The 25,896-nt window shown below is 32.3% G+C and overlaps 1 protein-coding gene and 2 long non-coding RNA genes across 4 annotated transcripts; 2 read left to right on the top strand and 1 right to left on the bottom strand.

The window, feature by feature from the left end:
• The first annotated feature begins 19,629 nt into the window (after positions 1-19,629).
• On the top strand, positions 19,630-21,668 carry LOC121114299 (uncharacterized). Of its 2 annotated transcripts, none has more exons than XR_011779161.1 (4): positions 19,630-20,070; positions 20,127-20,243; positions 20,988-21,417; positions 21,474-21,668. It is a non-coding gene; the product is annotated as an uncharacterized lncRNA (long non-coding RNA). The 2 variants fall into 2 exon arrangements; XR_005863247.2 differs by having other exon boundaries at positions 19,701-20,070; positions 21,160-21,417.
• Positions 21,669-22,919: 1,251 nt separating this feature from the next.
• On the top strand, positions 22,920-23,733 carry LOC121114300 (uncharacterized). Its single transcript, XR_005863248.2, has 2 exons — positions 22,920-23,426; positions 23,488-23,733. It is a non-coding gene; the product is annotated as an uncharacterized lncRNA (long non-coding RNA).
• LOC121114298 (glyoxylate reductase/hydroxypyruvate reductase) lies at positions 23,668-25,023 on the bottom strand. Its single transcript, XM_040708222.2, has 4 exons — positions 24,663-25,023; positions 24,442-24,582; positions 23,988-24,372; positions 23,668-23,923 (listed from the first exon to the last, which is right to left on the bottom strand). The coding sequence occupies exons 1-4, from the start codon at positions 24,914-24,916 to the stop codon at positions 23,717-23,719; spliced, it is 987 nt and encodes a 328-aa protein (XP_040564156.1). The 5' UTR covers positions 24,917-25,023; the 3' UTR covers positions 23,668-23,716.
• Between the last annotated feature and the right edge of the window lie 873 nt (positions 25,024-25,896).

The raw sequence follows: 25,896 nt of genomic DNA on the forward strand, positions 1-25,896 counted from the left end.
TGTAAAATTATATTTCCATTAATTTAATTATTTTTAAAGAAATTACAGTAAAAATAAGGGGGGAATTCATTATTGAACGAGAGAGTTGTTAACACCAAGACAAACTGTCTTTAAAAATTGAACAAAAAACAGACAAAAATAATAGAACCAACCGTCTTTCCTTTTTCTAATCCTAAAACTGTTATTTTTCTCTACGTTTTGCCAGCCTTTTTTCCTTCCCATAAAAAAACTCAATTTTTATTTGTTTTGTTTACAAGTTGCGATTTATGTACATATTGTAACTTGCATAAGCGGATTGTACAAGTTACAATTTTTACGTCTTATTACGCTTTATTTAATTACCTCATCAGTCATTTTAATTAACAACTATACATTGTTGCTATCATTTAATTTTGATCTGATGAAACCACATAGTTAATATGCAACTTTTAAAAGCAGATTGTACAAGTTAACTATGCGGAAACAGCGTTGTCAGCTCCTTCCAATCTAGAAGGAATTTAAAAAAATATATATTAAGTGAAATGTAACACCGAATTCGTGTGGATATAAGACCAAAATGTATATTTCTGTTACATTTTCCTAAAAAAATGTTCCCTTGTGGACAGAGCTCATTTCTTTTATTGGTATCAGTTAGGGCCATCAGTTTCTTTTAAGGTATATCAATAATATCTTAATGAGAAGAAGAATTTTACATACTTGGCATAGCCATATATTCATTTTAATTCACTTATATTACCCGTTTTGATCCCATGTTAGAAAAAGTGATGTACGAGGTGTGACTAAAGTAAGGTGACCTCTCAAATTTCGCGGGCATTGTACATTTCGTATGCTCCATTTTTATGTTAGTACACTCATGGCGAACATATATTTACTGTGTCAGCCATATAATATGTTTTGTTTGTTTGTTAGAGGCATAACGGTTAGAAGTATTTTGCGTGTTGGGCGATTTTTTGCTATTAAAAAAAATGAATTAAAGAATTTGCATCAAGTTTTGTGTAAAAAATGAAATTCAGTGCTCCATAATACTTGAAATGTTGACAGTGGCATACAGTGAAACTGTTTGCATAAAAAAAATGTTTACGAGTGGGACAAACTCTTACAAGATGGCCGGGAAGATGCTTCGCTATTGGTAACAGATAAAAAGCTGTCGAATCACTATCAGAGAAGTTCCTGAGGATATTGAACATATTGGTTGGCTCGTCCCATATTTTTTTTTTGTTGAACGTTTTGGGTATGAGACGAGTACCAGCGAAGTTTTTTCTGAAACTGACTAATTTTGACGAAAATAATCGTCGAGATTTTGCTACCAAAACAACACCAAAATCATGCCTAAGCCAATATATTCACCAGATTTGCCCCCATAATATTATTCCTTTTTCCCAAAACTGAAGAGACCTATAAAAAGACAGAGATTTGCTGAGATTGAGGAAATACAGACTGTTTCGTTGGATGAGCTCAAGGCTATACCTAAAAGTGCTTTAAGGATTGTAAAAAGCGTTTAAACACAAGTGTATTGTATCTCAGGGGCAATCATATATAAATATAAATTTAATCAAACTTACATAGTTAGATTGCCCATAGGTTGGCCAAAATTAATTACTTTTTTCTTAGTGTCAATAATAATTATTTATTATTCAGAAAGACACAGCAATATCAATTGTAAATATCATGTTCCGTACTCCAATCTGAAAAAAAAAAAAAAATCAAAAATAGATAAATACAAAGATGAAAAATGCTCAAATTTTTTATCAATACACATATGTAAGATGCTATATATAATGAAAATACAAATATTTATCATCAAAAAGTATTTATTGTTTTTTAAAGTATTCTCCAGCATGATTTATACACTTTTGCATTCGCTCAATCCAATTGTAGAAGCTCTTTTTCCACTCCGATTGAGACATCTCCAAACATGGTTTTAAACGCTTCAACAGCATCTTTTGGCGATTAAAATCCTTTACCACGCGTTTTTTTCTTGATGTGCAGAAATAAAAAGAAGTCATTAGGTACCAAGTCAGGGCTGTACGACGAATGCCCCATCAATTTGATGTTTTGACCGGTCAAAAAGGCGTTGGTTTGAGCCAATGTGTGAGAGCTCGCATTGTCATGGTGAACAATGATTCGTCTTCTCTTGTTCGTTTTTCGAATTTCTCTGAAGACTTCTGGCAAACAAATTGTGATGTACCACTCAGAATTGATCGTCCTATGATGCTCAAGTGGAACAGTCGCTACATGACAAGTTTTGCCGAAGAAACAGGCGACCATTTGCTTCGAAGTGCTTCTTCCACGAACAACTTTCGTTGGATTTGGCTCGTCTTCAAAGACCCACACGGCCGATTGTTGTTTTGTTTCGGACTCATACGCATAGATCCATGATTCGTCACCTATGACGATCTTATAAACGTCTTTTAAAGTACCGCAAGCGTATTTTTAAACATTTATTTGCACCAATCGACACGGGCCTTCTTTTGATCGATTGTCAAATTGTGCTAGATCCAACGAGAACAAACCTTTTTTTACGGCCAAATGTACATGCAATATCAAATGTGCACGGGTTTAAAAAAATCACATCTATCACACGGTATGTCAAAAAACGATCTTGCATTATCACTTCATACACGGAATCAATGTTCTCTGGGACAATGGCCGTTTTTGGACGACCTTCACGGAATTCTTCTTTGAGCGAGCGTCGATTCAGTTCATTAAACCAGTGTTTCACAGTGCTATAGGATGGTGCTTTATCACCATACAAAGATTTAACTTCATGAATGCACTCTTGTCGTGATAATCCACGTCGAAAGTTGTGAAAAATGATCGCACGAAAATGTTCACGGGTTAATTTCATTTTTTTGTGTCAAAATATGCTGAGTACAATTATGCTACAAAAATGTCAAACTTAGCACAGGAAATGTCAAATTACACCTGGCAACACTTAGTGTAGCCTAGACAAGAAATATATATGGTAGCCTACTTACATAGAGTGAAATTTTTATACATCATACAATTCTTGTATTCTAATTTGTGGTATGATTTAAGATAACCAATAATTTTGGATATAATTAGATAACTATTATAATTAGTACTGTGTCAGGCTTTATTGAGTTGGTCTATTCCAGTCTTTGTACCGGTCTTATTGGTCCTCCGGACTGTCAGTACCAGAATTGATTAAAAAAGAAGGAATAAAGTTGAGTGACTTCATCAAGGACCAAACTTCATAAGTTTTATTCACTGATATGTGGGACTGAGCTGTCCCGAACCGAAACTGAACTGGGTAGGACTGTAGTCTTCAGTCCTAAATAAGGGCCGACACATCACTAATTACAATGAATTTAATTAATTTTTTGACTCAGAGTAGAATTGATGATCGACATCAAAGTAATTCTTGACAATATCCTTGTTGATTTCCTTCTTCCCTAAAATTTTGTCACGGTTGATTGTAGATGATCTAATTAAACGCCATGATAGCTAAGCTTCTCTCCTTCACACCAATCTTCAAATTTTCGGGGTTACCATGTTGATTTTGTATTTTTTTACAAACCCAAAATACTTAAAATTTTCACCACTAGGTAGAGTCACACCCTACCGTGTTAAGAGCCTTGGGCTCAGCTCCTCAAAGTTACTCTCAAGGTGGTCTTGATAACAACACAAGGCCATATTTTATTCATCTAGAAACATACCCACATGTACATATTTATGACCTACATATATCATAAAATTTTCATATTTGCCCATAATAATTATGATCCAACTTGTCATGTAATAATATTATCTGTTGATGACAAACGACAAAATTAATGAGCCCTTGCCCATATGATTGTTTATTTAGTTTGAAATTATGTGCCTATGTACTATTCATTGTTTATGTGAAATACAGTTATTTTTTATTTTATTTTTTTTAAAAGATACCAAGAGAATAAAAATCATAAAAAAATATGTAAAATATTATAGCCATAAATAAAAGAGGTTCTAATAGCTAGCTAGAAGTACACGCATTGGTTGTGATCGTGCTGGAACATTTAACCTATACTAACACACAAACAAGGGAGAATTATAAATGCTAAATGCATTTATATAGTTACAACAGATATATTATGTAAATTAATGTATGGACATCCAGAACAGATTGCATCGGCTCCTTGATTATAATAATTTATTCAAAACGAATGGCACATTCATTATCTGTAATTAATGCTTGTAAATATAATTTATATAGCTAATTCTGGATAAAGTAGCAAAGTGCACCTGATAGCTTGAGGCGGTGTCAGGAAAAAATGACAAGGGAAAAAAAAGGAAAAGTGGAAAAAATGCCAGAATTATTTTAAGCTGAAATAATTGTAATACCTATCACCAATATATTAAGATAAAAGAAAAATAAACAAATACGACAGCGGTTCCAATAGAAGAATTGCTAATTACTTAATTCTCAATTATAATATAATCCAATATGATGGATTATTCATATTCGACGAGACTCGTGAGTTGACCAACAAGCATTTCCACTTTTTTATGATACAGGATATGTCAAAAGAAGAGGCTATTGGATGTATTGGGGAAAAGCACTGAGAGGATTCGGAAAGACAGTGAAAGGTCTGGTCGTTGGAGTAACATAATTTCACAAAGAAGGGATATGTGTAAATAAAAAAATGTTATAGGGATTAGAAAAGGAAAAACGGTTGAACGTGTTTGTCTTTTTTGTTCATTATTTAATAAGTCCCCCAAGGAAAAAAATTACTAAACGATTTGAAGTCCCATGGTTACCTAATCATCTTTTACTCGGATGAGAAACAATAGACATGTCGATAGATCCCACAACATCATTAGCAATAGATGGTTGGGCATGGAGAGAGATAATGCCCCACGTCTTTAAAACTAAGTTTCCGTCCAGCATCATAACCCTTGGGGTTATTATGAGCAACGGTAGTGTCAATCTCCTTTGAGCCAAAGGAGTGGGCGTGTGCTGACAGTTACTGTGAACGAAGTGAAGTGTTATTTTAGATGAAAGCTGAGGCCAATGGTGTCGAGTTCCTATTTCAACAAGAAACCTCTCACAAGGCCTTCGAGTTTCAAAACTAGTTTAAAGAAGGGAAGATGTACTTTTTGACATTCCACACCTGGTTCTCTAACTCCTCTGATATTAATCCCAAGGACTACTTCTTTTAGGAGAAGTTAGTAAAGGTAATTTCTGCATATTCACACAACACCATTGACTCCTTGAAGGCCTCAGTCATGGAGTACTGGAAAAAAAGTATCCATTGCAGACTTGTTCAAGGCCAGCAAATCCTTTCGGCCTCTTATCGACCGAATGATTGGCCAAAATGGCAGACACATTCAATGATTTTTTTTTTGTATCTTTAGAACTTGTAAATAAAATATCAAACCTCTACTTGATTCCCTTATTGTTCAGAATAAGTTTAAAGGTAGTCCGGATTTACTTGAACGACCCAGTATATTTATTTTATAATATTCAAATCCAACTTAGTATTTTTTCGATACTGTGATACAGTATCGAATAAAATGCTATTTTCCCAGACATACACTTTACTGATTGACCACTTTTTCGAATAGACACATTAGCGAAAAAAAAATATATATATAGGGTGATTATTCATACGGCAATACTATGTAATGATCTACTAAACCATTCCAATGAAAACACATCCTGATAATTAAATTTAGTGTCAGAGACGACCTTGGGATAGAGCAGTGCCAATCAGTACCTGACCAAGTACATAAGAGCTCCATCAAATTTGATCCAAACGATTGATTTATTCGCATTACCTATTGGGTATAATCATTGATTGATTTATTGAATCATAAATATTAATTTTTTTTTTTTAACCAATTTATTTGTTTTATTTATTATTGGATAGTTGTCTTAATTTTTGGTTTAATAGTGGTTTGAGCCAACTCTTGAAGTATCCTTATAACAAAATGAATTAACTCTTAATTAATCAACACTTAATCCTTGAAATTCGTGGCAAATAATTATATATTGTATCTTTTAAAATTGGTGTAACATGATTGGGAATTATAATTAGATTGTATAGCAGTATGAATCATAATAAGATTATATAGCAGTATGAATCATAATAGAATATATTTATTATTATATTAGGCAAAGTGTCCGTTATCAAATGAGGCCATTTGATAAACTGTTGGTTCGGCAAAATGGCATTTGCAAAAGTGGCTTTCGACAATAAGGGGTTCGGTAAAATATTCGCCGACCATAATAAAACTAGGTAATACCGGGATGGATTCATTGATGAACAAAAAGATTTAAGTCACTTTATTTTTTAGTCCCATTTTGACATCCAATAGTTCCCTATTTTCCTTAATACGTCTGCAAAGGATACTTTTTTTCAAGTACTCCTTATTGAAGGTTTGGTTTTTATTATGTATAATTAAATCTTGCGAAATATTGCCATTCAACAATATTATTTCATTTTTTTTTAAAGATTAGTTTCTTACATATACATTCATTTCCCTCTTGGATATAGTGTGTTGTATTTATAGATCCATGTAACAAAGACTTGTGCGCACAGTGATCACTATGTTTATGACGGGCAAAACGTAGAGAGGAACAACAGTTTTAAGAAAGGAAAAACTGTTGGTTTGTGTGCTCTTGTTTGTACTTTTTTAATAGATCATTGAAGTGAACTACCGTCCCTTTCACTCTGATTGATGAATTTATGTCTACGTTTGGTGTAATTTATTTTAAATGCATAAGAATAAGCGAGGTTTTACAAATAAGAAAGTGTATTAAGGCAAAAACTGAATAATTCAAAAAGGAAGAACACTCGATGATGTCACGATGGATCCATTTGATCTTCTTTAAGATTAGGTAAATTATCCACAGTGTTACATTTATTGTAGCTAATAGTCTATTAAAATCTTAACACTTTGAATTTTAAACTTCAATTAGATATAATTTATACTTTAATATATCGAAACACGAATTAATTTCATTGATTTAACCTTAATTAATTATTGAATAAGTAAGTGTTCAGATTTCAATTGACCACCTGGTATCTATCAATCTTTCATTCGAAAATAAATAAAGAAAATAGTTTCAAATTGGTTGGTAGTTAGCCTATTCTATGGAAGTACAGTTTTACAATGGCGAATTCTAATTCAACCAATTAAACACTGCTTAGAGGGAAAGAAGCAGAAACCTCAACAGTGTATATTTTGTGTTAGTGAAATAAGACTGTGGCTCTTTATAGTAATAATTAAGGAAAGGATGTGTGTAAAGAAAAAAACTAAGTTTACGATAAGTAAAAGAAAAATGGTTGAATCTTGCCTATCTTAAGTCTAAACTGATTTAAAAATGCCTAAAAAATATGTAAGGTAGGTTATGCATCGTCGGGCGTTTCAAATTTTCGGATACTTAATGGTTAAGTAGCAACAGTTATTTAGTACTTCAACCAAGAATATCGAAAGAGATTGTTATGTAATCTCACATATTTTTAAATAATCCTATAAAATTTTAAATTGATTGCTGTTATAGTTTTTGAGAAACAAAAAGCTTAAAGTCGAGGTTCTAATTATTTGTAGTTAAAATTCAACACATCTATATTTTATGGTGTGTGTGATAATATGAAGATCTTTCCTCTTCATTTGGTTATATTAGAACAAAATTCCCATGTTTGAGTTTTGACATTAGTATTTTATTTATTTGCTGGATTTTTGTCATATTATTTGCGAAGTGATCACTGTCCGATTATATGATCCAAATAATTGAAAAATTCATATTATCGGATATTGCTTTTAATTGAATAAAAAAAAAATAGCTCAATAAATAGCCAAATAAATAGCTAGATACTGAAGAGAAAATCATTCAAATAGCTGTTGATCAGAAAGAACAAAAGGAGAAAAAGACGTACGGTACATTCAACTCCCTCACGCCTCACATCAATCATATTAATAATTAATAAATGGGATCACGTTTATATCCGTGCATCCAACTTCGTCTCGGGAAGAAATATAGTGGATCCACTTTGGCAAGATAGTGTCAATTATCCCATGGATACCTCCAAAACATAGTTGATTGACGGTTAAATCTCTCTCCAAATTAGAACTTTCCAAGTATCATATGGAGTTTTAGAGTTCCAGTCGCTTCACTCCTACTCATGACCTTGGGAAATTATCAACATTTCGTTTTTAAGCCTAAATAATTGTTATGGATCCCCTAACAGGTGCTCATACCAACATTACGTTTAACTGGATTAACGCGACTATTCCTCTTGAAGCATTGTCAATGTGGGGAGTTGAATCTTGAAGTCATTTGGATGAATACCTTTTATTGAGGGAAAGATATGAGACAGTAAAGATATTATGTTCCACCTTTTCCAATAGTTAATTATCCAAGGAAGGGGATATATTCAAACTAATTAATCAATTAAAAACTTATTTTATCTTGTTCCTCATAATTTTTATACAAGTTGTAACTTGTACTAGGAGATTGCAATTTATTTGTATTTTAATTTATAGTTACATTATTGCCTATCTTTGGTGTAAATTTATTTAAAAATGAATTATAAAATAAATATTTATGAATTTTAATACAATTATGATTATAATAATTTTCCTCCACTAATATTTTGTTTAATGAAGGAAGGTCTCCTCTTTATAACAGTCATTTCATTTTCTTTTTCTAAAATCATGTAACAGATAGATGATATTAACAAGGTTCTTAATTCAGAAATACCATACGTCTCGCTCCCGCCTTCTCCTCACATTCTAACAAAAAAAACACCCTTAGGAAGGATAATATAAATACAAAGTGGTTATACCGTAACGTGTTTACGACTGATGTTTGACTTCCACCACGCTTTTAATATGACGTCATAGTAGATGAGTGTAAGCGTGTCAAAATCTATTTTTCCTGCCCAGTACCGGGACAATTCCTTAATTTGAAAATTCTAGCAATAGTGTCGTCATAAACTATGATTGGTTGCTTGTTTTGTCAAAATCTCCCTACCTTGTCCAGCAGTCGGTACAATACATCAGATTATAAATTCTACCAAACCCGATTACATGATGGTCTAACCTTGTATTTCTATTAATCTTGATCCTTATGAATAATTAGAGATGGGATTTGTGTAAGAAGGGGAGAGGAAGGTGGGAACAAGACATATGAATTAAGACCTTCATTTACATCAGCTGTCTGTTATATGATTATTATTTTTCTTAGGGGGGAGAAAATGAATAATTGCTATAAAGAGGATAACCTTCTAAATTTGAAATAGTATTAGTAAAGGGATAATATTATAATTATATATATATCTATTTTATTCTACATTTTTAATAAATTTACACCAAAGATAGGAGAGAATTCTTCTTTTAGAAGGAAATGCGAACACAACCACGACTTATTAAAAAAGGAATAAAAAAGAACAAAGTGCACACGTATTAAACATTTTTCCTTTTCTAATCACAATAATTAGTTTTTCATTTACACAGATCCCCTCTTTAAAATTAATACATTTTCTCCTGCCTTCTCCTCGCACTCAAAGAAATATTTATCTTTATTTATATATCCTCAACAAATACACTTGCTGTAACTTGATCGTTACAGTTTAGGGTGTAGCAAGATTAATTAGGGTCATATATATTATAAAATTAAATTTGATTGTTGTTTCTTTCTTTGTCATTAACAATTTATCGCAATTCTAACGTACAAACATACGAGGGGATTCCGCAGGATTGTATATATATCTTTTGGATGGAGGGGGCTTGTCTTTGAATTTCTTGAAAAATAATTTCAAAAATCCATAGTTATTCTCAAAAATTTAATTTTTTGGAAAAAAAATTCAAAAATCCACACCTGTTCGTGTAAATTTAAATATTAAATTTTTTGATAATCTACAGCTATACACAAAAAATTAAATTTCAAATATTAGATTTGTAGGAATAAAATTTCTAGCTAGTCACAAAAAATTTAATTTTCGAAAAATTTCCACTCAACAATTTTGAGTGCCGCTCACTAATACTTTGAGTATATGTGACCTTTCAACACAAAAACAAGCTAGAATGATTTGTACCAAAATTGAATTTTGATTACATATCTGGACGAATAATTAAAAATCAATTTATATTTTTAAATTATTCTGATCAACTCTTTGGAAACAAGGCAAATTTCTATTGTTAAAGTAGCAAAAATTCATCGTCATAATTGCAAATATAAAGACCGATTGTTTTGTTTGTAGTTTTTTTAGTTCATATCCGTCTTGCCACCAAAACTATTTAGATCTTTTAAAATCCGTTTTTTACCTATAAATAAATAACGGGCATCCAGTAGAATTTCTTCTCAATATATTTATATCCATTCGAAGTGAGATACCATTTTTTTTAAATTGACCATGCCTAAGATAGTGGACCGCTCAGCGCTCATTAAGGAGTTATGTGTCTGAAACAAAGTATTTGCTATCAAGGCTACGCAACTTTAGCACTAAAGACAACAGGAAGTGTGTCCTACAACAGCATGGACAGTGCGCCAGGCACAAAAATAATGCAGATTTAAACAACAAGAGAGAAAAAGCTACACAGAAGTTGCTTAACGTGATCCCCTCCAACGATAACAGCGATAGTGTCTTCAATACTCATCTAGTGAGGGCCTTGGTCTCTGGTGATATCCCCCTTGCTCAGATGAAGAACAGGGAGTTCAAAGAATTCTTGGATAAGTACTCTAAGTAGACGATTCCTGCCGCACCAGATGATAATTCAATGGAACAAGGACCTTCTCGATTGAGAAAGTGCAATTATATGTTTATTTTTGTACCAGAATACATCTTATTTTACCAAATTTCTCTGCATTTTTATTTGAACTTTTGACCTTTTTATTTGCATATTTAGAAAATCAGTAGTGATAACAATCACCCATCATTTATAGAAATATGCATATAACATCAAGGGAAAAGAATAATAGATTGTTGGAACCCAAAAAAATACATTGTTTTATTTAATAAATGAATTACAAAACTTGTTTCGTATTCCTGATGACAATATCCTCAATTTGAATATTCTTGGGAGCGCTTATGATGTATTCGAAAGCGTTAACTATTTCTTCCGGAAGTAAATAAGGGACAGTAAAATAAAAATTCTTCATATATTTTGTTTTTTATCGTCTCTTCCATGCATAGCATTCAAAAAATCCGTTTTGACTCGATCAGAGCAAATCTCACCAATACAAATGGAATGATTAGGAAATTTCTCCTTTACCTAAATTAAAGGATTATATATAATCATCAACATATAGAAGGATTGGAGATTGAGTGGGCAAGAAACGCTGTTCATTCTTTTAATTCAAAAAAACAATAGCTATTATTAAATTAAATCTGCAGTATTAAATTAAATTCAAAAATCCATAGCTATTCTCAAAAAATTAATTTTTTTGCAAAAAAGTTTCAAAAAGTCATATTTATTCACATAAAATTAACTTTTTTACACAAAAAAATTAGAAAATTAATTTTATTTGGGCAAAAAAATTTCAAAAATTTATAGTTATTGACAAAAAATGAAATTTTTTGACAAAAGATTGCAATAATTATACTTTTTAGGAAATTTAGATTATAGTAAAAAGCAAACATTCCTTTATTTTTTTTTTTTTTTTTGGGGGGGGGGGAGGATGGTTACTCAGTGATGGATATCTTTTTAACTAATGATGTTAAAGTTAATTATTATTTTATAACTTATTGAATTAAAGTTAACTTTAATTTCTAAGAAAATTAACTATTTAAGTTAAAGTTAATTTCGAGTTTTTTTTAACTATTTTAGTTTAAGTGGGTTAACATTAGAGTAATTTAAGTTAAATTAACTTTAGAGTAATGGGCGTGCTGGCTACTACTTGGGGGCCCAATTTCTCATCATGGGATAGCTTCAAAAGGGCAACACTTGGTTTTGTGATGAGGATAAAGTCTGATGGGAGTGTCTCCTTGGCCAATTTGTTATCAAGTTCTTCCACAGAGAGGATTCACTCCTCAATCAAGAGTTCAAATTCCAGCTTGAGTTGCCCTTGATGACGCTTTAGGAGTTGAGAGGTAGTTGGTGCAGTTTGGGCATAGGCATGGTACTACATCTGGTTTGAGGTAACTGTAAAAGAAGGACAGTTATAATAAGCATACTATCTTCCTTACATTTTTTACAAATTATCAATCGCAAGAACGGCAATCTGTACAGAACGCATCAAAAGTGAGCAGTTGTCTTACCTCTTCTTCAGAGCCTTGCCAAGGGTCTGACTTCTTTTAGATTCACAGATGAAATCAGAGTCGTTGAAATGCAGGGAAACAGCTTTTTACTTTTGGATAGTGCCGAATATGTCTTATTCAGATCTGTTTCTCTTGGAATGGCTCTCAGCCAGGCGGTATGAAGTCCGGCGTTTCTCTCTTTGTTGGGTCACAGATGGGTCGTACTGTTGTGGTTCGTTGTCATAGCCTGTTCTACATGCTGGAGCACAACACTTAGTGGGTATGATTGGAATTACAAAACACAATAAAGATGGCGACCACAAAGTTACTATTAGTTATTACTTATTATCTTACCAAACACGTTGTATTGTTTTTTTTTCAATAGACCCATATTGCACGCGTATTTGAATTCATGTTTGCACGTGCTCAGTCCGGCTTACAGGAGTCCTTGATTTAGTAAAGCAACAAAAAAATCTGAAGAGTCGTTTGGAAGCCAAAAGACTTTTTAGTGAGCCGAGCCGAAAGAACCGGTTCTTTAAAATGTACTCCAATTCCCATCACTACCAAGCATTCTTAAATTAGACCATGTTATTTTTTTGGCTTCTTTTACTTTTACATACCAACATGACATATTCTACGCATCACCGTCTATGCTCCGCAGCAAGAATGGTTATTAATCTAAAAAGGCATTGATGTAAGTGTTATATCTCATACCTAGCTATAATACGAATCAGTGATCAACATGGATATATATTACTCTACTATAATAAATTGAAAGTTAGTTATGCAACATCATACAAAGTCTAGTTACTAGTGATGGGAAAATTAATAGTTTTTTCTGGAAGTCGCATTGTAAAAATAATTCTGAATTTTCGATTCCGATTCTTATTTATTACTTCGGAGGTTATGAAAAAAAAAAAAAAAAAAAAATATTATAATTAAGGAATTTTTGCTTATTACAAGAAAATTTAATATTTCAATTTTTTTTCCAAAAAAAATCCAAAAACAAAGCCCCTCCCCCTCCTAAAATATAATCCCGTGGATACCCCTGATAGCAAAATTGTACTTTTTAACTTTTATTTAAAATATTAAAGAATCGGCATATGTAATTTTTATTAAAATGGCATCAGAATCGGGTTATTTTTGAAATTTTCCCATCACTAGGTACTTACTTTACATCACCAGAGATATATTGATATTTTGTGCTAAAATTTGGTAAGTCTAAGTTAAAAGTGTTGCAACTGATCCCAGTATTCAAATACTTAATGAAAGTCATATGTTTTTTTAATAATGAGGAATTACCGCATGTTATTTGAACAAGGTTAGGCAAAAAGAAAATTGTAGGGGAGCAGATTTATTAAGTCAATCTCTTTTTGTTTTAGTTACGTCATTGGATCCCTTTATTTGGGTAAATGTAATACATAAAAAGTAAAAAACGTAATAGCGTCAATTTTTTTTTTCTATCGATTCAGATTTTTGAAAAATTATCCCTCTGAAAGAAAGAAATTTAATAATAAAACTGAGGATTTTTTTCTCTAAGATTTATTATTAAATCAATCAAATTATGTAGTTGAGCAAAAGTTTTAAAATTTGAAACTTTTTCAAAAATTTTAAACAAAACAAATAACCCAATTATAATCCTGCAGATGCTCTGGTTATGCTTGTAAAATTTCAATGATAACCCGGAAAATCGTTGCTGACTAAACTTGATATAATAACATTTGCATTACACATTCAGGGTCGTTCAGGTAAATACGAACCACCTTTAACTGCATACTGATAAATGAGGGAAGCAAATTGACGTTTGAAATTTTATAGACAAGTTTTTTGTAAGACTACAGAAAAAAATTTCATTCAATGTGTCCATCATTTTGGCTATCATTCGCTCGATGCAAGACTAAAAGGATTTGCAGGCCTTCACCATGTCCGTGCGGAGACTTTGTTCTATTACTTGGTGATGGATTCATGCCTATAAGGAGTTAATACTAATGTGTGAATTAGCAAAAAACGTCCTTTCTAACTCTCACTAAAAAAAGTAATCCATGGGATTCATATCAGGGGAGTTAGAGGGCTAGGTATGGGGTTCCAAAGTTATACCTTCTCTTCTTTCATCGAGTTTTGTGCCTTGCAATCAATACGAGAGGGCCGAGTCTTGTTGAAACGGGAGCTCGACACCGTTGGCCTCAGATTTCATCCAAGCTATCACTTGGTCATACAGAAGTTCTCTGTACCTGGCTGCACCCACCCTCTCATTTGGTAGAAAGAAGATGGGGGCATGACACTGCTTCTGCTCCCAACGATCTCAAGGGTCATGATGATGCCCGAGAACTTGATTTTAAAGTCATGGGAAATATTAGTTATAACTTTTTGTTCGGGAAGTTCTGGGATTTGTCCATAGTACATTGTTTCTCATCCGAATAAAAGATGATTCGGTTACCATTGGACTTCAAATCGTTGCCTGGGCAGACCAGGTTTCCTTCATTTTGTCTGTAAGTATATTTCTTTTGTAGATACAGTATGAATTCATGCTCAAAGTCTCAGGAGATGCCTTCACAAACCGTTTCAGGCCTACAAGGAATCAGGGAATGCATTTTTTATCATTCCAAGATTTGTAGGCTTTTCTCTTATGTGCATCTTCCTCCTTCCAGCGGTTGTAGACATAGCATCTTCAATATGTACACTGCGCTGTGTCTCGTGCACACCTATTCAATGAGGGTGTTCCTCTGAGTTTCCTCCATTGTAAATACTTGCTTTGAATTAAAAGTTGCACAACTAACTTCAAGCTAACACTCAACCTCTCGCTTTAAAATTGAAATAACCGAACTAAATGATTTCCTTATTATTCAGGATTTATCTTTACGACCCTGTATAATAATAGGTCTAGTTAAAAGAAATCAATTATTTTTCTGATAGATAGCTTCAGTAATCTGGATCTCGCGTTGTATAACTCGGATTAGGTTAAGCTATATTCCATTAGAAAGATAAGATTTCGTATTAAATGTACTTCTTACACAATATTATTGTTGCTTGACTTAGTATTTTTTAATCGATTATCAAAGATGGACACAAGCAAAGATAAAATCCGCTATATTTTACAGTTTTTTTTTGTTTGATAAAGGCTAAAACGCAAGCCAGGCAGATGAAAATGAAACTGATGCTTATGATCGGTAATCTGTAACAGCTAATAATGCACAATTTAGGTTTTGTCGATTCTGTTCCGATAATTTTGATGTCAAATATGCACCACGCTCTGCAAGACCAATTATGGAAAACATCGATAAAATTATGGAAATGGTCCAAGCCGACCGTCACGTAAGCACTGCCCTAATTGCCCTAGACCTAAACTTTGTACAAAAATCGTTCGGAACCACTTAAATAGGGCTGGATTAAAAAAAAAAATTCGATGAATTGGTGCTTCACGAATGAACTCAAAAAAATCTCATGAACAGAATTTCCATCTGCGAATCCCTGCTTAATTGCACGATAATCGATCAATTTCTGAAGCAGATAGTTAATAAGGAGGAAAAGTGGTTCACTTACGACAATATCAAATGAGAAAAGTTATGGTCCAATGACAGTGAGACGGAGCAAACGATGGCCAGGCCAGGATTAACGACCAGGAAGATTCTGGTGTATGATTGGTGGTATTGCCAGGGAACAATCCAGGCTTGTAAGCGTTCTTCTATTTTGGTGTTCCGTTCAATTTTTCTTTTTTCGTTCAGTTCATTTGATAAGGTAGTACTAGGTGCGTACAGTATATATACATAGCGCACTCGTAAATGAAGCTCAACCCAAAAGGAAGCTAGAATATTTTTTCTCAAAATTGAACGTAGAATACAATTTCCAACAAATTATAGTTAATTCAATGAACAAATGATTCTGATTAATCCTTCGAAGGTACCACTAATTGTACTTAAAGTAGTCAAAATTCACCACCACATTTAAAGAATTAGGAAATTAATAAATTATATTTCTAAGACAATGTTAGGCCAAATTAAGCCAGATAGATAAAACGGAGTTTTTTAACTACAGTTAACACTCTCGGGTATTTCAATTCATCCCAGAAATTTAAATTCAATGCCTTTAATTGACCGTAATTTCTCTTAGAAATTTTCCTGTCATTTCATAAATATAAATGATTGAACCTTTGTGTATATGATTCGTGTATTTTTCATAAAAATAAATAGTTTTTTTTAACTAAACCCCGGCATATAGGCGACATTGAAAAAATACATTGCAGCCCAGATTAATAGATATATTAATTAATTGATTAATAACCTTGATTGCAACCAAAAACGTTAAACATATTATCCAACTCAAGTATTCAGTCAATGTGAGGTAATTTAAACCCATACGAAAAATTACAGCCAAAAATAAAAAAACAAAAAGCGCGAGAATGTGTTTTAGTGAGTACAAGATAAATTAAATTATTTTTGCGTAAAAGGGACATACATAATAGTTATTTACTTTTAGAGTGGTTAATTCATATTTAAATGAATATTTATTTGAGGGGTGTCTGCAGGGTTGGTTGGATTTAGGTCCCTCCCCAATTTTGAAAATTGCCTCTGAATTTGCATAGTCGTGTTTTCTAGGATACTTATCCCGTAGACAAATAAACCCCGTCCGAATTTACTATCACCTAATGAACGGAACGCTAAAATCTCATTTTTAGCGTTCAGCGTTTAAAAAAAAATCCGTTCTGTTCATTGAAGGCACGTTCCATGGAACGCTCTTCAATTTTGCGTTCCGTTCACAAGCATGAAATAATCTTTAAACAGCGGATCCCCTATGACCAAACTCTTAATTCTGAGTTTTACTTTCAACAATTGAACCTTTTGAAGGAAGCCATCTCCCATAAGCGGCCATCTTTGGCCAATATGAGAGGAATTGTGTTCCATCTGGACAACGCCATGCCACACGCATCAACATTGACTCGTCGGAAGCTCTGGGAGCGTGGTTGGGAGGTTCTTATCCCTCCGCATTATAGTCCGGACCTCACAACAAATGACATCTATTCCTTTCTATGGCGATTGATTTTGTTGGTGAAAAATTCGCCTCAAAAGAAGCTTGTAAAAATTGACTTTCCAAGTTTTTTGACAATAGAGACGGGGGTTTCTATGAAAGAAGTATTATGAGATTACCCTCAAAACTGCAACAAGTTATAGAAGAAAACAGTATATTTTATTTAATTCGGATAATTTATACTATACAAAATAAAAAATTGAAATTAAAGGAAAAGTAATGGATTTATTTTTACTAGATCTTATATGTAGAATAGAAATTAATTTTCAAGATAAAAAATTTAAGTCTCTTTGGTATGATATAATAGGGGAGAGTGTAATTAAATTCTAATATTTATTTATATATTTTCTCAGCGTTTCTATAATATAAGGATACAAAATAAATTTGCAAATTTGCACCCTTGTCTCATAAGCGTCTGCAGATTTTTTTAATCTGCAGACGCTTATCAACAAACTTTCAATGTTTCCTTCCGTAATTTAGCACGGCGTTACGTTGCTAAACCAAAAATACCCTATGCATTTTGTTATCAGATGTGGATTCCCTCACCTCGTTTGATACATCATAGCTATTTCATAATATATTATTGTTTTTTACATAAACGCAGTAATAAGTTATTCTATACTAATGCTCCGGTTCCAAAAGAACTGGAATACAATTCCTTCTTTATCCCTCGACGTATGTAAATATATATATATATTGGCCATTTTATTATTTCTATGAAGACATTTAGGCTATCATATAGAAAAATAATACTAAGCAATATTATAATACAGTATCGAATAAAATACAATACAGATTTTAATATTACGAAATAGATATAGGTAATTCATTTTAAAAATGGTAAAGAAATAATATGATGGTGACAGTCTGGCACACAATAAGATATATATGGAATTTGGTATGATCTACTTATTTGGCGAACTACCAGATGATTTCGGGTCTTTTGTTTGCTTCTTTTCCGAGAAAAGGTTGTGTAATACAATAAAGTCATACACTAGCGGTCATACTTTTTTCTTAGTGATCTAAATCGTTAGTATTATTAGTAGTGAACTTCTTTTCCAACTACACTCAATTATATTCAAAACTTGATTGAATATTTGTTTGTGGTCCTATAAAAGAGGAATAGTAACCTTGAGGATTTGTTGTGGATTAATAAGTAATAGTAAGTCCTCATTGGAATCAGTGTAGAACTGAGGATCAACATCGGAGTTATCCTTCCCAATATCTTTTTTTATTTCCTTAGGGTAACCATGTTGATTTTCTGTTTCTTTTTTTTAACGTGCCCAAAATACATACGATTTTTATCCCTACAAATAGAGAGTTATATCATGGAAATGCTGAAACACAAATGGAAGATGTTTGCCAGAAAATTAAAAAGTAGCAACTAACACCTCTCATAAGTATTAATAACCTTTTTGATTTTATTTATAAAACTTTAATAATTTCAGTTTATGTTACTAATATATTTTTGAATTAAATATAGGTGGTGGAAAGCAAAGCCAATTGAATATATATAATGGTGTTCTAACAACAACTTGACATTAAAACCGGACGAAGAGTGTATATTGTGCGAGTAAAGATAAGTAAAAAAAAAATATTGTATGTATTGGTAGAGATGAACCTTTATGCTCACTAAATAATAGAAATAGCTTCCAAAAATATCACCAGTAAATTTTATCGTTAATTGATTAAAGAAAATAGTAAAATATTGGTTTGTTTAGGCCAAATTACTGCAAATTATATATCCAATAGTTTTATCTATAATTGTTTTGTCAAATAGAATGCAAATAAAAGTACTCTTATCTATAGTAAATATGAAAAAAGGAATAATCAAATGTAGTTTTTTCAGCAAACGGGATAAGATATAACCTTTTTATCAGTTTGGATAATGTTAGTTTGATCTTAAAGACCTAAAAAAATCTGGCTTTATGTACCATAAAGTATTTAAAAGTATTATTTGTTTTTGCAAGGGTTACAGTATTTTCTGAGGACTTGAACTGGACTCATTGAAAATATTTAAGGCCTTGAAACATATAAGGACTTATACCTCTGAGAAAACACTTGAGGCTCGACTTGCAATATGAGGACTTTTTTTATGTCACAAATCCTAAAAAATTTTGACTTATTGATACACAAATTAACATTTGAAGAAATATTTTTCATATATTCAACTCAACAGAGAATAAAGATTTTTATTAGAATTTAATTTCAACACAAATTTTTTTTTTGGAGGCTGCCATTTTAAATGAAGTTTTGTATAGATGTTGTATAAAGTCAAATATTTCCATTGATTAAGTTATATACTAATCATTATATCATGAAACCCAAAACATATTTTATAAAAAGAGAAGTTCTGTGAGTAGGTTGTGTGATTAAAAATTTTCAACTCCAGTATATATGATGAAATAGTTATTTAATATTAATATTATAGAAGAGGAGAGAAAGAAAAAATAAGGGGGAGTTACTAATTTTTCCTCTACTGCGCAAGACCGCACTGTGCAGTACATTACGTGACGTCATAGTAGCAGCTGTGCGTTTTTTCAAATTTTGACAAATTTAAATTATATTTATTCTATGTTAATTGACACTTAAAGGCTTGCAATTTTACCTTGTTCTTGAAATTTATTTAAAAGACATCACGTCATCAATTATCATGTCGGTGGTTTCGATTCCAGATCCAATGGTCACTGGTGATTGAAGATATGAAGTCAAAGACACCTCCAAGGCGTTTGGAAATGTCGTTGGAGCCTTTTTGACTCTATTTGAAAATTGAACTCAGGACTTCGAATTCTTGTGCCATGGAGAATTCTACGGTGCCCTTTGGACAGATTCCTTTACTCCATGTCGTCCAAAATTTGAGGTTCTTTGATAAATTATAGAAAATTGACTTAAAACCTTTCTCTATTTCATTTTCAGTGCCTTAATGCAGATCAAACGACCCTTTTTGTGATTCTACAACATGAACAAAAGTTCAAATTCGATTTGTTTAATACGAGAACTTTCAAAAATTAGGATTTTAAGCCATTTTTAGAGGTAGGTATCCTATTTCGCACATATGCACTTTGCCTTAAGCAATTTTGTAGAAGAACATTTAGGTCAAAAACATGTGGTGTGTTGGCATAAAATCAATCTTGAACAAAAGTCAAGAAAAGGAAAATGTTCTACCATATTTTAACTTCATATATATGTACAAAATACAGATCACTATTTCATATACATATTTGAGTCAATTATAGGCTTATTATTCAAGTTACTGGGATAAGTTAATTAGCTAAAGTTTAAAACCTTTATTTGACTTAAGAAACTTTTATTATTGCCAATACGACCTTTCAAATATAATATATCAATTTTTCAACCTTTTATTGTGACGATCAATTTTATCTACTTGATTGCAATTTGCAGCACGTACACAGGGTTAATAAAATGATTAGTGGATATAAATTGACAATAATTCGTCAAAGAATACAGCTCAATATAGAGATAAATTATTCTAGCTTGTTTTAGTGTTGATGGGTCACATATATTGGATTATGATTCATGGAGAGTTGCTTTTAATTTTATTAAACTATCTACTCTAAAAACGCCTCTAATTAGTCACCTCAGAAACCATTAATTATATTATTATTCATGTCAAACTTTTAAAATCTAAGTCCTGAATGACTTCTTAAACAAATTCAATGACATTTTCCTGAAAACATTGCCGAATGATAAGAAAGGAATCAAAAATGTTATAGTTATAGTTTGTGGGGGTTAAGTAATTATATTTTATTTTTTTAGATCGGAGAAACATGAATTGGAATCATAAATGCTTATTAATGATCCATAAATCACAATCGCTTAGATTTGTTGTCCTTTTTGCAAAAATTTGCATTCGGTGAAATTATTTATAACGAATTGTCCACTTTATATATTATGTAAGTAAAATAATTTGTATTAAAATTATATCTAGGTCCCGGATTGGACACCGTTTGGAAAAATGGGATGCGATTTATCTTGGGATCATGTCAGTTTTGCGCTGTTTATTCCAATGGTAGCGTTACTTTTTATACTGTGTCTGATGGAAAGGCAGATTTGTGCACTTTGCCAGTAGCTGAAGGTATTAGATATGTATCTTAATCACGCAAGGGCATGAAACTTGTCACTGGTAACGACAATATTTCAATTCGAGACACTAATTGAAAAATTAAATGGAATACCCGTAAAAGAGGTAAAATAATTAGTTATTTTAGTGGTCGATGATTAACATTCTTCGTTTTTACTAAGAATATTTTTAACAAACTGGATAGTTCCTTGAACAATGATCGACGAAATTTCAGATAAGCAGGAGAAATCTGTGTTCTCTCTTCGCCATCAAAGTGCTTCCTCCAAGAATAAGGATAATTTGTCTTTTCCGCTTAAATCATTCTCGCCGTAAAGAATTGCCTTTAAAAATATCTGTAAAAGTTAGGAAAACTTAACCAAAAAACCTTTCAAAGGCAATTTTTTAAAATTGCATAGTATTGAAGAGTTGAATAACTCTAAAAAACTGATTTAAGCCTTTTACACTGAATCAAAAGAGAATATCAGAAAGAAAAAAGGAGAAGATTCAGTCCAAAAAATAAACTAATACAAAACCCTCAATTGATAGTTCAAAAGCTAACGACACTTTTTATGAGTAATTAATTCGCTTCTCTATAGCAAAAAATGTTACTTCTGTCCCTGCAACTGCACAGAAATCTGCTGCCTTTTTGATAGTGTTGGCCTCTTTATTAATATTTGGAATTGCATCCTTGGCCCAAGTTCTAAGAACCCTTTTTATTTCTGTAAGTGCTACAGATAACAGCATCTACTTTTTTGTGCATGTTTTCAATCAGCACTAAGAGCTCTGGGTGTCAAAATTCAACTCCAACCTCTAGTAGCTCTGTATTCAAACCAACGTCTTGTTCCTACGATTAGTTCAACCAATACAACATCCTCGGGAAGTTCTCCTGTTTTATCATCAACTTCGACTCAAAGTACGTCAAAAAAACCTTCCAATACGTCAACTACTAGTGTCTTCGGTGGTACTTATTTATAGACGTCTGCCAATGAAAATATTTTTAGTTCATCTGATCAACCCAATTCTTGGAATATATAGTTCCCCAAGTACTGTTTCTAATTCTTCTGGGAATGAAAGGATATTTGGCACTTCCTCTAATACTACTACTAAATCTAGTTCTTGAATATTTGAAGCAGTATATTTGGTACAACAAGTTTTTATCAAGTGAAACACGTAATCGTACTTCTGGCATATTAAGAACTCCAATCACTGTATCAAATGTAAATCAGCCCTCCAACGTCGTTATATATTTTTCGGTATTCTCAAACTCTTCCTCTGCTTCATCTAATATTTTTGCTGGAACAAATACAACTTATACTACAAGTACTACTTTAGTAAGCACGGACAAGCACAAAGACATCCTTGTTTGGCACAACTCCTACTGGTAATTTATTTATTAGTAGTGGAAATGCGTCGTCTCTATTTTCGGCTTGAGTCATGGGACAAAAATCTTCATCAGAAGTCAATCTTCGGTACTTAGGATTTAATATTTTCACATGGAGCCGCTAAAACTTCATCAATATTTGGGAATCCAAAGGCTGCTGCTACCTCTTCCTGACCCCTTCATCCACTTCTCTCTTTCATCAATGTAATGCAAGCAGTGTGTCTTTTGCTTCTTCAAAAACTGGTACAAATACAACTTCGACAACGCCAAGTGGCTAAATATTTGGAGGAACTAATAATAGTGAAATATTCGCTGTATTTGGATCAAATCCTACTTCCGTATTTGAAGCACTTAGAAGTTCAAATAATAATAAGCATGCATCTTCATCCTCAAGTAGAATTTAGTGGACTTGGTTCCGTGCCAGATCCTGCAAATAATTCCAAAAATGTATTCAGGACGGCATCTAATATTGGATCATCGTCTCGACCAAGTGATCCTTTTGGAGGTGGTGGTACTATTTATGTTTTTGGTAACTCAACGTCGTCAACACCCCAAACTAGAATGGGATATTTTTCATATGGAAATGCACCTTCGAATCAAGGATTCGGTAGTCGGAATCTGTAAGACGAGGGTTCGGTAACGCTCGTACATTTGGAGTCAACGCCTGCTTTATTTTAAGGTGGTTCTAGTTCTGTTAGTTTTTCTTTTGGCTCAAACTCTCCTCAACAACCTACTTTCGGATCCAAATATCCTGGTAAATATATTTTTACACCTACAATTACATAAAGGCGAGTAAAAAAATATAAAATATTTAGTAGGTTCATCCACTTTCGGTAACTTGGGATCGTCTGGAGGTTCTTTGGCGGCTCAAAGTACAACAAATACTTTTCCACAGACCTCACCTTCTATTGGGGGTCTATCATCAATTGCTTCTTCTTCTAGCGGATCATCATCTTTTACGTGATGGCGATTAATTTATAGTAATTTTAATCCCGTTAATTTAATTTTGTATTCTCATTTCACTTTGATTATCACAATTATAAATTAAGGAATTTGATTAACTATTTCTTTATTCTTCAAAACATTGACTATATTATCTGCAGCCATTTTACCCATATCAAGCCTGGTTTCTACTGTATTTGTTCCAATGTGTGGAAATACAACTACATTTGGCATATTTAGCAAAGGATTAGTTCTTTCCAAGGGCTCAGGTGTCATGACATCTATTCCTGCCCCACTGATTTTTTTATTCTAAAAACAAAAGAAGAAAATTAATAATGAATGTCGTTCAAAAAAAAAATGGAATCAATCTTACTTGCAAAGCCTGCACCAAATCATCTTGCTGAATAATCCCTCCTCGAGCGACATTGATAATTATACCGGTCTTCTTCATTTGATCAAATGCCTTCATATCTATGAAATGTGTCGTCTCGGAATTAAGTGAGCATGATATTATAACTATATCGGAGGATGAAAGAAGTTCGTCCAATTCGCAGTACCGAGCAAAGTCTATATCCTTTTTAGGTCCCGTCTTTCCAGTATAAAGGATGGAATCAGGTCCAAAGGGAATAATTCTTTTCGAAATCTCTCGTCCAATTCTTCCCATTCCGATGACACCAATTACTTTTTTGTTTAGATTATTACCTCGGACCCACGTTGGAGGAAAGTAGGCTTCGCTTCCATAATATGTTCGCATGATGCTAAATAAATTAACACCTATGTAGTTCTATCATTCCTTGAATTGAGTAATGGTTACTTATATGTGTTACCTTTGACTCTCTTGCACTCGTTTAAGTACCATCAGGATTAGTGTCAATGCAGTTTCCGCAGTAGATGTGGATACAGCACCTGGTGTATAAGTTGCAATGATTCCTTTGGATTTAATATAGTCCACATCTAAATGATCATAACTAATTTTCATAATTATATATTATTTTTAGGATTCAGTGATATATTTTAGGATTAAAAGTAATACGAAATCCTCACTTACCCAACACTAAATGTCGAAACAACTCGTAGATCTTTAGTAGCAGCATCAATTATCTCTTTATCTATAGAATCACTTAAGAATACAAGAATCCCAGCAACTCCGCTCTTGAGTTTTTCTTTTAATAGTTCAGGAGGACATTTCCCTGGCTCTTGATTGACTTCCACATCGATGTCTTGATCTCTCAAGATGTCCAAAGTTTCATTTTCACACTCAGATCGTGTTACAAACACTCTTTGTTTCGAACCCATTATCATTCAAATCGATGTTTAGTATTTATGTTGCTTCCCTAGTTTAGCTAATATTTAATACTAATAATGTTTTTTCCCTGCTATTACATCATTCAAGTCATTAAAATATTCTTAACTCACGCGTCACGTGTTTGGTTATCGTTATAAGCAGCTTTTTCTTCAAAGAGAAGCATATCACTGAACTTATACATAAATTGTCACAATAAAGATAGTCACGTAATTGATACAATATCTACACTTAATTTGGAATATTACGCTTAGTCAATATAATTGATTAAATAAGTTAATAAATTAATTGATTATTTTGAACGGAAATTTTCTGTCAGCGTTTACATATTAGTTAGTTACTATTTATGCTACAAACATAAGAAATTAACTCTTATTTAATTTAATAATCAACAGAAGTGTATAAAATATGTCTTAGAAATTGGGAGTGGCTTTTTTTAGTTGGGAATCGGAACAGGTTTTTATACTTTCCAAAGCAGGTATCATTATTATTTAATTCTTAAAGACAGAACATCTATGTATAAAGTAATAAATAGTGTGTATGCTCATGAAAGATAGAGAGTAACAATGAATGTTATTGGCAAGCCTCGACAGTCGTTAAAATTAGCTAATAACCATCAAAGGTAGTCAATTATTTTATTTGCTAGTCCAGAATACCACAAAATATAAATTACCTTAAAGGGGTGCCAATTAAAACGCTTTTGTTGAAAGAGTAAAAAAAACAAAACAAATACGATTCAAATGTGTTCCTTTTGATAAAAAAAAAACGATTATCAAAGTTTGATTAATTTCAATGAATTTGTCAAATTAGCTCCTACGAATTTCCCATTGCAATATTTATTTTATAGAACATAATTTATTTATTTATTATGTAAAACATAATTTATTTATTTATTTTATAAAACATAATTTATTTTAAAAATATAATTTATTTATTTATTTCATAAAACTTGGCTATATAGATGTTTTTTCTCAAAAAG

This window comes from Lepeophtheirus salmonis, chromosome 3, assembly GCF_016086655.4.
Source record: "Lepeophtheirus salmonis chromosome 3, UVic_Lsal_1.4, whole genome shotgun sequence".
In the NCBI taxonomy this organism is placed as follows: Eukaryota; Metazoa; Arthropoda; class Copepoda; order Siphonostomatoida; family Caligidae; genus Lepeophtheirus; species Lepeophtheirus salmonis.